We start from the raw sequence: 15,482 nt of genomic DNA on the forward strand, positions 1-15,482 counted from the left end.
AATTTCTGCCCCATAAGTAGCTACTGGTACACATTGTGATTTAAAACATTTTAAAATGGCTTTTGTGGCATCTACTTTCCTAGGCCGTGGGAGACTAAGAATAGAGTTAATGGATTTTGAGAACTTGCTCGTGGCGTGGGCTAAATGTCCACTCCACGAGCCGCTCGCAGCAAAAACCATTCCTAAATAGGGAAAGGTGTTGGTAGAGTAAAGTTTATCAACACCCACTGAGATAGCACTCAATTGTCTCTTACCCGGGCCACAGGACATAATAAAAGATTTTTTTAAATTTACTTTAAGATCGACTTTTTCCATATATTGCACAAAGTCTCTTACCAAGCTGCGCAGGGCATTTGGGGTTAGACCCATGAGAACCGCGTCATCTGCGTAGAGCAGAGTCGGTAGCAGTCCCCCCCTTATTTTTGGGACATCTGTGGTTATCGTTTTTAAGGATTTGTTTAATCCATTTATGTAGATAATAAATAACAGGGGTGCTAAAACACACCCCTGCCTAACTCCTCTTTCTACTTTTATGGGTTCTGACACTTCCCCCCTCCATCCCGATCCTTACTTGTGCCCTTGTGTCAGTGTGCAAATACGCAAGAAAGTAAACAAGTGATTCATCCAGACCATATTCTAAAAGAATCGCCCACAATTTAGACCTATTTACTAGGTCAAATGCGGACGATAAGTCCATAAAGGCTAGGTAGATTGGTGCAGACCGAGCAATAGTATATTTACCAATTACCAAATTTAAATTTAGGCACTGCTCGGTTGCTCCAACCCCACTCCTAAACCCCATTTGGCAGGAGTCTAAAATCCCTGTATCGTCTACCCACTCATTAATTCTATTGTATAATACTCTTCCCAAGATTTTAAGAGTATTATCTAGGAGCCAGATGGGTCTATAGTTCATTGGATCTGTTCTCTCTCCTTTTTTATATATAGGCACTATTATGCTAGTAGACCATGTGTCGGTTATAGGCACTAAAGGTAGGCTGTTAAATACATTAGTCAAGATGGGTGCCCAAAGTTCTGGTTTCCATTTAATGATGTCAATTGGGAGGCCATCTGGCCCTGGGGCTTTATTGCCGAGGCTTTGTTTGATACCGGCGATGACCTCTCCCAGGCTAATCTCTAAGGGACGCAAACCACCTAATACAAAGTTATTATTAACGTTTGGTGGTGTTGCATATACTTTAGAGAAATGGTTTTCCCATTGGTCGCTGGAAAGGGTACAGCTTAATGCTGACGTTTGTGTACCCATATTGCGCAGGTTTTTTACAGCGGCCCAGAATATTGTGCCCTTTTTCCCAGAAGCTGAGTCTGATAGTTCCTCCCAGCGTTCTGACAAAATGGCTGCCTTGCGTTTCCCTATTTCAGCTTTATACCTCCTTCTTGCCTCCCTGACCTTAGTTTGACATCTAGGGTTAGCATTCAGTGCGGGAATAGTCATTTTTACCCCTACATTATCCAACACTTACCCTATTGTTGTCCTAAAAGTATTATGCGTTGTAATGGGATGCGTTGTAATGGTATGCATTGTAATGGAATGCGTTGTATTGGGACTTTTTGAAAATGCCTTGTAATTCCTACAAGCGAGATGCACAAAACACACCATATGCTCAGTATTCGAGGAGTGGGGGACAGAGTAATACCATATACTGATTGTAAACTGGGATTAATTCTGGCTGCACATGAGAGTCTGGCTTCTGCACATGCTGGGGTGCCTGCTACAATATCTCTTTTGTGGCAACGCTACTGGCGGCCGGTTCTTTAAAAAGCAGGGCATGAACTTTGTCCTGTGATGTGACATCTCTCTGCAGATGAAGGGTTCCACAGTGGCGCGTCCACTCCTGAAAACTTTTTTGATTTCAAACAAGCCCTGTGTTTATTTGGACTGTTGAGGCCTCCTATCATCAGACGGGGCTTACAAGTACATCTTGGTGGCAGTGGATTCTTACGCTCGATTCCTGTGGGTATGGCCATAGCGATCGGCTGATGCCCTAACTGTTATAAAGGAAGTCTTTATTGGGACAAAGGCTGTTGTCAAACTACATTCTGATTAGTGTCCAGCGTTTAGCTTGCGGGCTTACAAAGAGGCCATGGGAAGTTTGGGTGTGACCCTGCATTTATCATCTCCATACCATCCTTAGGGAAGCGCGGTTGTGAGGAGGAAAAACCAGAACTTAAAGCAGTCTTTAATGACAAGAGTATTAGGCTCTACTTGCAGTTGGGTCCATCACCTATATGGGGTCCAGAGGGCTTTGAACAATATGCAAAGAAAATCCCTGAGTGGTCGAACTCCTTATGAGATCCTTTTTGGGGTTAAGATGTGGGTCCCAAACCTCGATAATGCCAGCACAGTGGTGGTGGCAGAAACAGTGTTTGACATCAATGAATGTTTGGCTGTTTTACATTAATTGAATGTTTTCCAGGATGAATAAAGCAACATCCAAGTAAAACGCATCGCAACTGGAGAAGTGAAGGGTTTTTCTGGAAAGACCCACTGGATCCCAAAGATCAGGGATCTGGTCCAAGAAAAGACTGTGGACAAAACAGAGTTTGGGCCTGTGCCTATCTTGGCTATTGAAGGTACACAAACTGTACTTCTCCTGCCCCTTGCCGTACACTGAGACAAAAGGTTTGTCTCTATTGATCTGATCAAACCACATTATGTTGCCGATTCTCAACAGTAAGCCATGTGGACTCTTGGATAGCTACCAATCTCCTCTCGCTGCTATACAGGAGGTTCAAAAGGAAGATTTAATTACAAACATAGCCTGCTCTCTTTAACAAGAGACAAAGATGAACAACAATGAAGAATGCCTTCTACCTATTTCAAAACCAACAACTACTATGCAGTCCACACGTACAAAAACACAGATTTAAATTTGGAATCCTGAGAAGAACAAGGTCTACGTCAATGTACCACAGATCGAGTCTTCATCTACTTCAAACCAGCCTGCTGAGCTGCCCAAGATTAAGGGTGGGCGTAAAATCCGTTTCGCGGGCGAATTTGCGGATTTTCCGCGATTTGGCGATCCGCGAATCTTGCGAAATCGCGGTATCAGCGGGGACGAATTTTCAGCCAAGCAAGGGTTACAGCAGCAGGTGCAAAAGTTGAACCTAATTTCTTTGTAACCTTTTACAAAAGGGTTACAAACAAATTAACTTCAACTTGGACACCTGCTGCTAATTGCTTCCTGGCGCCTCGTTGCCTACTTGCAGCTATTCTCTGACCCTGCTCTGACCCTTGAAGCAGGGTCAGAGAATAGTTACAAGTAGGCAACGAGCCACCTGTCCAAGGAATTAAACCTCATCAGGAAGCACTTACAGATATAAAAAACAGGAAGAAGGGAGAGGATGGCAAATACACCCATTTTGAGTGGTCAGGAGGGGTTAAACAAAAAGAGACCTTTACAGCACAATTTTCATATGCATTTTGCTTAAAATAAAAAGCTGTATGTTCTCTAGGGGCAACTCAGGAATCTGGCCCTTCAGAGATCCGGCCTCTCTTTCTTTCTCTCGTTCTCTCTCTCCCTCTCTCTTTCCCTCTCTTTCTCTCTCTTTCTATCTATCTATATATCTCTCTCTCCCTCTCCCATAAACGACTGCATGGGTAACTTCGCTATGCAAGCGGCTCGCGAAGACGCAAAAATCCCCGCGAACATGCAAAAAACCCCGCGAACACGCAAAAAACCCAGCGAACACGCAAAAAAACAAAAATTCGCACAAATTCGCGAATTTTGCGGATCGCAAATTCGCAAATCCGCAAATTCGCGCTTCGTGAATTCGCAAAATTCGCCCATGCTTACCCAAGATAGACCAGACGGTATCTGGATACTTCATAGACTTTGAATACTTCTCCTGCAATGCACCGGAGGTTCCACAGCCCCAACCACCCCTGTCTTTTGAACCAAAGGTGCCTGTCTTCGATCTTTGCATGAAAAAAAATCCTTTGTTTCTCCATGGTTACATCTATGGATTACAATTGCATTACTATTCCTAATCTTTTGGATTGCTTTTGTGACTATGTCCTCTTTTGTCCTCAATGGACACTTTGTCCCGGAACGCTCTGCAGTACACACTGTGAATTTGGTACTGAAACCACACGCATCATCACACCGCGAGCAAAGAGACTTGTCCCTGGTGAACATTTCAACTGTTCCAGTTCTGGATGGGATTGTATGAGACAGGGTATCGTTTGATTTGTATGGTCCCACTGAACTCCTGCCAATAACGCATTTGTTTAAAATTTATTTGCATAACATTATCATCCGCAGTACTATTTCTGATGAGTGGGACATTGATACAGTATATGAAATGTTAGACTATCTAGAACATTCCACTGTGTTTTCTTCCGATGAGTTTTATGATGGTACAGCTAATTTTGATGACATGTTCTATTTTACACATTACGGTCATCATTTTCTACACAAGGCTAGTACACCTCATGAAGTATTTAACTTTACACAATGTGAACATTGCCCTATACCACCTAGGGGTAGTTCAAAAGCATTTGCACAGACGTTTGACTATTTTTCTGGTTATAACACATCTGACTCAGGCTCTTAGTATTATAGGGTTTCACCGTCACCTGCAAAGAAACATATGTAAACTGACACTAAGCTGATATACTCTGCTTCTTTCCTTTCCCAACTCTCTGTACAAGTTTTCGATTTTCGGAGGTATACAGTTGATGTAAAATCTATCTGGGGGACTAGAGAGTGGCAGGGTCAGGGAACTTAGGCTTTATTTAAAGCATGTTTAATACCAAAGCAGATGATTTTTCTGAACAAAACTGTGCAACAGACAACATGTCATGGCTTAGCCAAGGTAAAAAATTTGAACACACCAAGGGTTCCCACCCTTACACAATTTGATCACTGGAAGGGATTGACATCATATGATGAAAACACAATTGATACTATGCTGCTTAAGTGTAGACTTAACTCATTCCAATTGGAAAGGATGGTTAGTGTGGCCACTAGACAGTAACAAATGTCAGGATAGATTCCTAGGTAACTTTAAGGGATTTACAGCCTCCAGGCCTGACATGCAATATGTGCAAAGGGAACATTTGGGGGTGGAAGCAACTTACAGTGTTGGGAAGTTGTGCCTTGAACAGCTAAAAACCTCAAACCTGTCTCAGATACAACAGCACTTGTCCCTTCTCTCTGATGACCTGGACTTACAAGACTTTTCAATGGGTCCTCGGAAACCATGTCAAAAGCACTTACGTTATGCTGTCTATAACGAGATATGGAAAATATCTCAACAAGAAGCGGCTGAAAGGCTGCATGAGATTGACAGGGCCAACTTAGAACAGGCTCTTGCCGTAGTGGACAACGGTACGACTACTTCATCATCTAGAATTTATTCTTTGTGTAACATTGTCTCATCTAAAATAGATGTGCTTCAGGAAGACTTATCTACATTACAACATGGGCAGTCCCAACTTAGGTCCATTCAATTGTTAAGCTGGACACTACAGATATTACGTTTTGGTCATTTGCTGTGGCAACATTTTAATACTGATTTGTTCTCACCATACTACCTTTCGAACAGCAGATAGCTATGGCATGGAAAGATGTGAAATACACAATGTTACACATTGAAAGGCTTGAGAAATTACCTTTTACCATTGCTGAGTTAGCATCCTTGGATTGGATAATCAATGGGTACATTACACTGCCAATCTTGACTTTCCACTTTCAGTACTGTCTACATCACCATTAAGTGGGCAGATGTGAAGTGTTAGGTGAAGGGTTCATACATGAACAACGGAAACTTCCTTTCACATTCTGGTGCCAGAATAAGGATACTGAAGTATTTCTCAGCGGCTCGGACTGCAAGAATACTTTAAGTGGGTCCTTAGTATGCTAGGATGTTTTCTTGAACAGGGCATATAATGCATCTCTGGCAAAACTGCTATTTGAAAGGATCACCGGTGGCCATGATATGTCCGACTTTCAGATTACTCTCAAATGGGAGTTGTCAGATGTTAAACAGTGAAGGTTGTTGTGGGATAAAGCCGGGGGTCGCCTATGTGGTGACTGTATCTTCCATTGTAACATGTTACACATAAGTTCTGTTTCTGCCTGCCTGTGTAGTTAGGGATGATACTCTGTGGCCTTCAATTAATCTTACTAATGTACTGTAGATTGGTGTGGAGTGGGAATGATAAGGTTAGATTGCACGGAGTGGGGTATACTGGAGTGGGGTGGGGTACATTGGAGGAGAGTGGAGTAGATTGGGGTAAAGTAGAGTTGAGTAGTGTAGAATGTAGTGGAGGGGGTATTCTGGATCGTAGTCGAGCGGATTGGGGTAGACTGGAGTGAGGTTGATTGTAGTGGGTGGAGTGAGGTGGGCAGATTGGAGGGGAGATATTGGAGTGGGGTAAATTGGAGTGGAGTGGGGTAGATTGGGTGGAGTGGGATAGATTGGAAGGGAGTAGACTGGGGCAGATTGTAGCAAAGTGGGGTGGGGTGGATTGGAGTACAGTGGAGTGGAGTGGGATAGATTGGGAAGTGGGGTAGATTGGAGTGAGGTACAGTTGAGTGGGGTAAGTGGGGTGTAGAGTGGAGTGATGTGTTGTGTCGTGGAGTCAGTCGTGTAGATTGGAGTGTTGTGGAGTTGGTTGGTGCGGTGCAGAGTGTCTTAGAGTGGAGGGGTATGTAGTAGAGTGAAGTGGAGTGTCACATTTGACCCTGCATAGAGCAGAGTGGCATATCATGAAGTGGTGTAGTGTGGAGTGTGCATGGTGTGGTAGTGCACTGGCATTACAGACAACATAATTTCAATTGAAATGACCATTACATTTGCACCGAAATACAGTTTTACTGCACACAAAATGATAATGTGTGCAAATGTAATCACCTACGGCCACATGCATCATTGCACCCGTTTGCGATTCCTAAATTGCGAAAATTAAGGAATCGCAATTCAGAAATCTCAAACTGCAATGCATGAACAATTCGCATTTATTTTTGCAATTCGGTATTTTTCCTTAATTGCGATTCACAATTTGCGAATCGCAATTAAGGAAAACCCTTCCCAATGATTACTATGGGCCAAAAGGCCCAAAGGAATGAATGGGAAGGCATTCACATTTTGAGAATTTCAAATTGCGAATCGCAAAATGTGAATGCAATTTCAAGGGTGCAGGGGGTTCCAAAGAACCCCATCCTGCACCCCTGAAATGTAACTTTAAATGCAATTTACACACACACACATGCCCCAAGGGCATGTGTGTGTGTGTAAATTAAAACTTTCAAATATGCAATGTGTGCATATTTGAAAGTTTTCGGTAAATTAGCATGAAGTTCAACTTCATGCTAATTTATCACTTCCAAATTGCGAATTTGCAATTACAAAATGATCATGCATTGCATTTAAGAAATCTGAAATTGCGATTTCTTAAATGCAATCGCGATTTTAGAAATCACAACATGGTTGCGATTCCTAAAATTGCGAAATGCATGATGCATTCCAAATTAGTCAATTGCATTCGCAAACGGCCGAAAATTGCGATTCGCACCGTTTGCGAATGCAATTGACTTTGATGCATGTGGGCACTAGTGTACTGATGTTTTTGATTGTATTCAAATATTTGTTTCCACCACACTTCAGAATTACAAAACAAATGTGCTTCATTTGTACTAATTCTGATATATTCTGAAACATCAGCATAGTTCTTTTTTTGTTGTGTGCTAGGAAAAAAGAAATTCTACACCTTCTCCTCTTACATGGATACTCAGCAGGATTGTCACATAAATTCTCTCCCTTTGAAGTCAGAGAAAGAAAAGTAAACACCAAGCTCCCTCGGAAGAGAGAGCTTGACATCTGACCTCTCTCTGTCTTTAAATGCACAGAAAATGTGACAACATAAGAACACCATTTAATTGCCTGTTTACAGAAAGCGAGCCTGTTGAAAAATGCTGTAAACAAGATTTGGACAACGGGAGGGACGAACTCAAGCTGGTCAGCATAAAGAAAATAAAGCCAGCAAATAGAAAGCCAGAAAATGTGGGTTACAAACCACAAAACCAATGGTAAGCAACGGGTGTAATTTATTCCTAGGTTAGCTTTCTGAATGTCCCCAAGATGTCTTTACCAAACCACACGGCTGCACTGTCTGGTATTCTGCCCCCTAAAAATTGCACTTTTGTAATAACTGCTGTAAATAGGAGTGCTGATATGCGTTTGGATTGGGTAGTTCTTGAAGCTATGTGTCACTTAAAACAGAACTCTACAACAAACGTATTAAATATACCATATTCAAGTCATATGTGGAATTGGCGGACACTACAGATGTAAATCACCCCCAAGTCCTCTTGATATGTATGCTCCCGTTATTTACTAGTAATTTACAGGTTTGAGACATATAATTCTAGCAAAAGCAGAACAAGAAATATAACCATGAGAACCATTGTTCATTGGATCTCAGGAGCCTGTTTTACTGTTTTACATGCTACATGTGATCAGCAGAATGAACCCACATAAAAAGATACCTATTATCGGGTAGCCGGTCCCATACAATTCTGATGACCTTGGTTCTGTTAAAATATGTCATCAGCATTTGTGCAGCGCATTCCTACCATATAGATGGCACTGTAGCACTTTTGGAATCTTGGCATCTTCGTGACCACAGTCAAGTTGTGTCATGGAGTCAGAACTATTATATTCGGTTAGTCAAGATTAGTGTGTTCAATGTTTTGTTTAATAATGGTTTATAATTCTTGATGGGAAAAATAAAGTTTGTCCAATCCAGCAAGGGATCCTTTGCAGCATATATATAATAATGTGACAAGCCACTGATAAGATAGGAGACTTGGAACAGTGTTTGAGGCTGGGACTAAACTAAAATCACCAAGTAGACTCGGAGCAGAGGCTGGGATGGAACTAGCCAATGATCATTTAGGAGACCCTTGCCAACGATCAAAGACACGACTTGAGCTCAATTTGTGGCACTGCATGATTCATGGGTCAAACTGCATGGTGCTGCTGGTTTTGTTAGAAGATGGGAAATAACGGGTCTATACACTCCATCAAGATTTAAGAGCCAGTGCAACGATTAGTGACTGGAAATTAACATTACATACAATGACAGTTATTAGTTATTTGCTCAGGTAAATTATCAAGTGCGAATACATATTATTGTGTATATTGTAGAAAATGGATACGGATCATGCAAAAATTCAATAAAACAAATTAAAATCTTTCACATGGACACCACCCTATGAAAGGAGTCAAATCGTCTCAGAGTCTAAATACACTCTCAACGTCTCGAGAACAGAGCAGATCCCAGGGAAAGCCTAGGGCACAAACCTGTAGGAGAAGCTCTCCCTCCGGCATGATTGCATCAGCTAGTCCCCAAGCCTTCTGGTTGCCATGGCGGCAGATATCCTCAGCATCCACCTTGGAGCTGCTGGTCTTCAGGGCAACTGCAACGAAACAGAAAAGAACTTTAGGACTGGAATAACATTTATAATATTGCTACTGTGCATGTCAAGTTATTTTTTACCGGCAGTGACTTCTTCACAGTGCATCTGGTGACCCAGGGCGAATTGCAGCAACAACTACACCGTGTGCTAGTCATATCCAAGTCAGACTCCATTATATGCATTTCCAGGGATCCCTGCCAATGTCTGTCATTTGAAGCAGAATATTCTATTCTATAGAGTTTAAAAACATAACATGTGCGCCAATTCACAAAGGCACTCATGAGTAAGTGAAGTAATCATCCTGTGGTATTATTTTCCGTGCTATTAATGCCTTTGTGAATTGGCTCCAAAACATATAAAATGGTAATAAAATGGCAATATTCAGGGAATGTTTATATAAAGTTAGTACAAATAGAAAGGACTGCACTCTTTACAAGACTTTACTAAAAGTGGATTGCACACTTCGTGGTCAATTCTTAAAGGAATTTGTGAACATGTGAAACACTACTCCTCCTGCACTACGTCACATGATCATACATATCTTTTTGAATTGGCCCCACAATGCTTCAGTTTAAGGTATAGAGTGTACAAGGACTGATCGCACTTCCTACACAATTGGTCCTGGTTGTTTCACAGCTTTCACCACATTGTGGATATTTGCTCATTCTCCTCTCAGTACTCAGAAATCTTTACTATCCTCACAGAACACTGTCAGCATTTGCTCACTCGACTCGCAGTGGATGTTTGTCTTTGCTTGCCTATTGACTACACTAATGTCAGTATGGTGCCAAAAAATCATGGTCTAAAAATCAACTGAAAAATATTGAGTCATAAATATTGTTTATAGAAATATCACCTAGTTGGAGATAGTAATAGAAAACTTAAACACAATGAAACAATAATTTTGTAAACAATATTTAGGCCACGAAATGTATGCCAGGAGATATCTTGTTATTGGCATTTTGACATGCCTCAAAAAGGTCAGGGAGACCATGCTGGAAATATCCGGCTATCTCCAAAAAATAGTGAGTGTGGGCCATTTTCATTATTAAGGGCCCGATGTAGGTCGCCAATTACCGGTCGGTAACGGTCAAATTCGGCCGTTACCGACCGGTATTTGGGAATTGACATGCAGGTGGCATTTAATTTACAGAATCGGTATATTTACTGATTCTGTAAATTTACCGATTCTGTAAATACAGATGTAGGTGGCACTGGAAACAGTGCCACAGGCCATTACCGATTCGTTATTTACCATGTAATACTATTACATGGTAAATAACGAATTCCAGTGTACATGCACATCTGTGCATGTACACCTGTGCCATGTGGCACACAGACATGCCCTAAGGGCATGTATGTGTGTCACATAGCACACAAGCCAGTAACAGGGGTGCAACAGGGTGTCAAAGTGACACCATGTCCCCCTTGTAAAATCGGTAATTTTATTGAATCCTATGGGCTTCAAGGCCGATAGGAATCAATGGCAAATACTGATTCGGTAGTTACCGAATCGGTAATTACCGAATCTTACCGATTCAGTATTTTTACTGAATTTTTTACCTACATAGCAATTACCGAATAGTAAATACAGAATCAGTAAAATTTGGTATTTACCATTCAGTAATTTGCTATTACCTACATCTAGGCCTAAGTCTCTGAGGTTCCAATTCTACCATTTCACCCACAAGTTGGATGCTCTAAGCGGTGGCCTGACCTGCATCGACTAATCACTCCTTTTCAGGGAGCCTTATGGAATTGTTTCCTTTAGTCTGCACTATTCATTGCTGCTGAGATAGGTCAAGACAGGGAGGTCCCGGGGAATGTATCCGTTGATTTCAAAAGACCAGCCTAGTGTTGACTTGTTCACTGAGTTTTAGGTCTCGCCTGGTGATAGCAGCGCATGCTTTGCTCTCGCCATGCGAGTGCATTTTGCGATTGATTCTTCCAAAGCTTTACATCCACACGTACAGATGGACAAAGACGACTGCTCTCGCCATTCATCCAAAACTAAACATGCACGCGAGTACGTACGGACAATGGACAGTCCGAAGCCATCTTGTTTTGCTTGTGCCAATAGCTTTGTATTGTCATGGGAACCAAGCTGCAAAGCTAAAGGCACCCACGGTGCTGCATCTTAACACCCTTGCGTGCAGGCTCCGAGCCCTCATCATTATCTTAAAATTTGGCGGTCGCCAGTAGTAAGAGGACCTCTTCCTCTTTTTATCCGGAAGTACTGCATCCTCTTACTTCCAGCTCCAAGAAGCAGGGCTCTCTCTCAGATCTCAGACTGCCACAGAATTCAGGGAGAGTAACCTGATACAGGTTCCTGTCATTGGTCAACTCGCCCCAGCGCAGGTACAGCAGTGTCTCATCTTATATTCTGGTTACCATAAGGGGGCAACAACATATCCTTCTTTGGGGCACAGTCTGGAAGGTAGGGACAGCTAAAGTTCAAGCTACTTTGAAAATGTAACTAGTCATTTTATATAGACCGTATGCATTGTAAGGCAGTCCTCCGTTTTCCTGGGCTTTGGCAGAATATTGGGCTTTGCAGGTATGTGTTAATTTGAATGTTGTAACAGTGGCAACAGTGGTTGACAGAGTACTATCTTGCAAAATGGATCACCTACAAAAGACGACTACCAGGCTGGATCCCAATCTTTTAATAAGATCGTGGGAGATGCAAGCTACTTTTAATCTTGCTAAATCAACAATGCTAAGTATGCTTGAATTGTATTCAATAGTGATAATGACATTGTGTCTGTGTGTATATATATATATATATATACCCACTGAAAAAACAAAGGTTACAGGGACTATATAGTTAGGTTCAGATTTTACACACACAAAACCAATCAATCAATGAATCAGTCACATTTGTAAAGCGCGCTACTCACCCACTAGGGTCTCAAGGCGCTGGGGGGGGGAGTCGCTACTGCTCGAACAGCCAGGTCTTGAGTTGTTTCCTGAAGGAGAGATGGTCCAGGGTCAGTCGTAGGTGGGTGGGGAGGGAGTTCCATGTCTTGGCCGCCAGGTAGGAAAAGGATCTTCCTCCGGCAGTGAATTAGCGGATTCGTGGGACGGAGGCGAGGCCGAGGCTGGCGGATCGGAGCTGGCTGGTGGGTGTGTAGAATGTGAGGCGGCTGTTGAGGTATTTCGGGCCCATGTCGTAGAGAGCCTTGTGTGCGTGGGTGAGGAGTCTGAATGTGATCCTCTTGCTGACGGGAAGCCAGTGCAGGTCTTTCAGATGGGCCGAGATGTGGCTGTGGCGAAGGATGTCCAGGATGAGTCGTGCAGAGGCGTTCTGTATGCGCTGGAGTATTTTCTGGAGTTTGGCTGTGGTTCTAGCGTAGACGGTGTTCCCGTAGTCCAGTCGGCTGGTGACAAGGGCCTGGGTGACGTTCTTCCTGGTTTCGGTGCGGATCCACCGGAAGATCTTTCGGAGCATGCGCAGGGTGTTGAAGCAGGAAGACGAGACGGCGTTGACTTGCTTGGTCATCATGAGGGAGGAGTCCAGGATGAAGCCCAGGTTGCTTGCATGGTCCGTTGGCTTGGGTGCGGTTCCCAGGGCAGGGGGCCACCAGGAGTCGTCCCAGGCAGAAGGGGATGGTCCCAGGATGAGGACTTCCGTCTTGTCTGAGTTCAGTTTCAGACGGCTGAGCTTCATCCATTCCGCGACGTCTTTCATTCCTTCCTGGAGGCTGACTCTGGCGGTGGTGAGGTCGTTGGTGAGGGATAGGATCAGCTGGGTGTCGTCGGCGTAGGAGATGATGTTGAGGTTGTGTTGGCATGCGATGTCTGCGAGCGGGCTCATGTAGATATTGAAGAGGGTGGGGCTGAGTGAGGATCCCTATGGAACGCCGCAGATGACTTCGGTGGCCACGGATCGGAATCGAGGGAGGCGGACTCTCTGGGTTCTTCCAGCGTGGAACAAGATGATCCACTCCAGGGCCGCTCCTTGGATTCCGGTGTTGCTGAGGCGCTGTATCAGGGTGCGGTGGCATACGGTGTTGAAGGCTGCTGAGAGGTCAAGGAGGATGAGGGCAGCAGTTTCCCCGTTGTCGAGCAGGGACCTGATGTCGTCGGTAGCTGCGATGAGAGCTGTCTCGGTGCTGTGGTTTGCTCGGAAACCGGACTGTGAGGGGTCGAGGGATCCGCTGGTCTAGAGGAAGGCAGAGAGTTGTCTGTTGACGGTCTTCTTGATGACTTTGGCCGGGAAGGTGAACCAAAGAAATTTAGCAGTTATAGTTATATCAAGCAACTATAACCCCTTATCTGAGGTAGCTAAACACAGTTTTCTGATCACAATTTCACTGCAAATGTTGCAGTGATATTATCAATGATGTCATAAAAGATGTCATCAGTGATGTAATATGTGGGGCTGTTAGCAGTGCATGTCGAGGGTATGAGTTTTAGTTACCTTAGGGCACGAGTTATTATTACTTGAGATAAGTGGTCAGAGGACTCTGAGACCGGGGGATTTTGATCTGGTAAGCTGGTCAGACATTTTGTAATTATCCTTTTAGCAGGTGGAGACATTGAACGCTCTGGCTAGAAGGTGCCATGTGTATTAGCTGAGCACCTTCACGTAAAAGTACACCACCGGCATTCGATATCATGTCTTTCAACGACGCGCTGCGAGAACGCGAAGCTGCAGCTGAAGCCTTATTTTTAAACCTCCCTGAAATAGCCAGTGAACAGAATTGTCAAACCAACACAATTATCAGTAATGATGTAAAGAGTCTATTGAAAACACTGGAGAAACTATTAAAAACTGAACTCACCAAATGGTGGGAGAAGAAATCATTCGAAAAATACAGGGATGTCAATAGAGTTTCGAGGGGACTGAGGGTGTTGATTGCGTCTACATTCAAAAATCCAAACACCTCAATGCTAAAAGAGTGGGCTGAAAACAATCTCTAAGCCTCAATGAATATGGTCCAAATTCTTATCAAGTACGCAGAAATAAACAGTGAAATGACTCTCAAGGAAATTTAAAGAAATAATGGTCTTCTGGATGGTCTCGAACAAAAAGATCTGATATCAAAACAGCATTCGAAAATAGATATTAGAATTAAAAAACATGAAGAGGTCATCAAGACGAGGTAAGTGTTCAAGTTCTCCCGCGACAAGAACGACTATGAAACGGGTAGAGTATTTACATTTTCAAAAAAATTCAACACATTTAAAAGACAATCTTTGGCTAACAAAATACTTGCAGCCCAATCAACACCACAAGTAGGCAATCCAATAGCTACTTTGGACTCTGATACAAGCTCCATGACAAGTAATAGTGACTCTGAAGAAAGTAGGGCACTTACACCTGGCATGCAAGAGATGGGGGTAACTAATCTCACACTTGCAGAAGAACTGCATTTTTGCGCCAGGACCGGTGACAAACCCTACGCCTTCGGAATCCCCAAATGAAACAAGGCGAAGGAGGAACCAACGTAGGAGGCAGAGGAGGAGGAAATGTCACCAACAATACAATCAGAGGGTCCCAAGTCAAGAAGTGGAGGCTCTACCTTGATCAACGGTTAATACTGTAATCAATTTGACAGACACTGCGTAATCAGCTGCAGAATCACAACTACTCTCTTTGGGGCTTACCTATTGCCCGGAGAGCAATTTCAAATATAATCATTCACGTGTTGATGTCTTCAAATGTATTCGTAAATTAAAGCTCATCAAATTTCATCAACTAAAAAACTCCACATCCACCATCAAAGTCGATACTGTTCTCGGGGAAGATGGCTTGAATTTACAAGCTACTGATGTCAGTATGTTAACGCTTCTACGTCTAGCCAACAACGACAATGATTCCTCTAACTCTACACAACAAGATCTTTCTGCAGTGGACATTACTATCAACAAAGAAGCCAGTTATCCCTTTCGCCCTCCTTCTAAATTTATCTCCATAATGCCTAAAGATGCCATCGATGTTTTTAGTGACATAGTGGTTGAAGATTTGAAAAAGCTCACTACCACCATTAATCATAAAATGCAGCGTACAAAACACCTACATCTGCA

At 43.1% G+C, this 15,482-nt stretch overlaps 1 protein-coding gene across 1 annotated transcript in view; it reads right to left on the reverse strand.

Annotated features, from left to right (window-relative positions):
- The window catches only part of LOC147731244 (aryl hydrocarbon receptor-like), a 932,672-nt gene that overhangs the window by 582,126 nt on the left and 335,064 nt on the right, over window positions 1-15,482 (reverse strand). Inside the window, exon 2 of the mRNA XM_086954170.1 lies at window positions 9,334-9,449. Coding sequence (XP_086810296.1) covers window positions 9,334-9,449 — 116 coding nt within the window. The remainder of the gene's footprint in view (window positions 1-9,333; window positions 9,450-15,482) is intronic.

This window comes from Lissotriton vulgaris, chromosome 2_1 (assembly GCF_964263255.1).
Source record: "Lissotriton vulgaris chromosome 2_1, aLisVul1.2, whole genome shotgun sequence".
NCBI lineage: Eukaryota > Metazoa > Chordata > Amphibia > Caudata > Salamandridae > Lissotriton > Lissotriton vulgaris.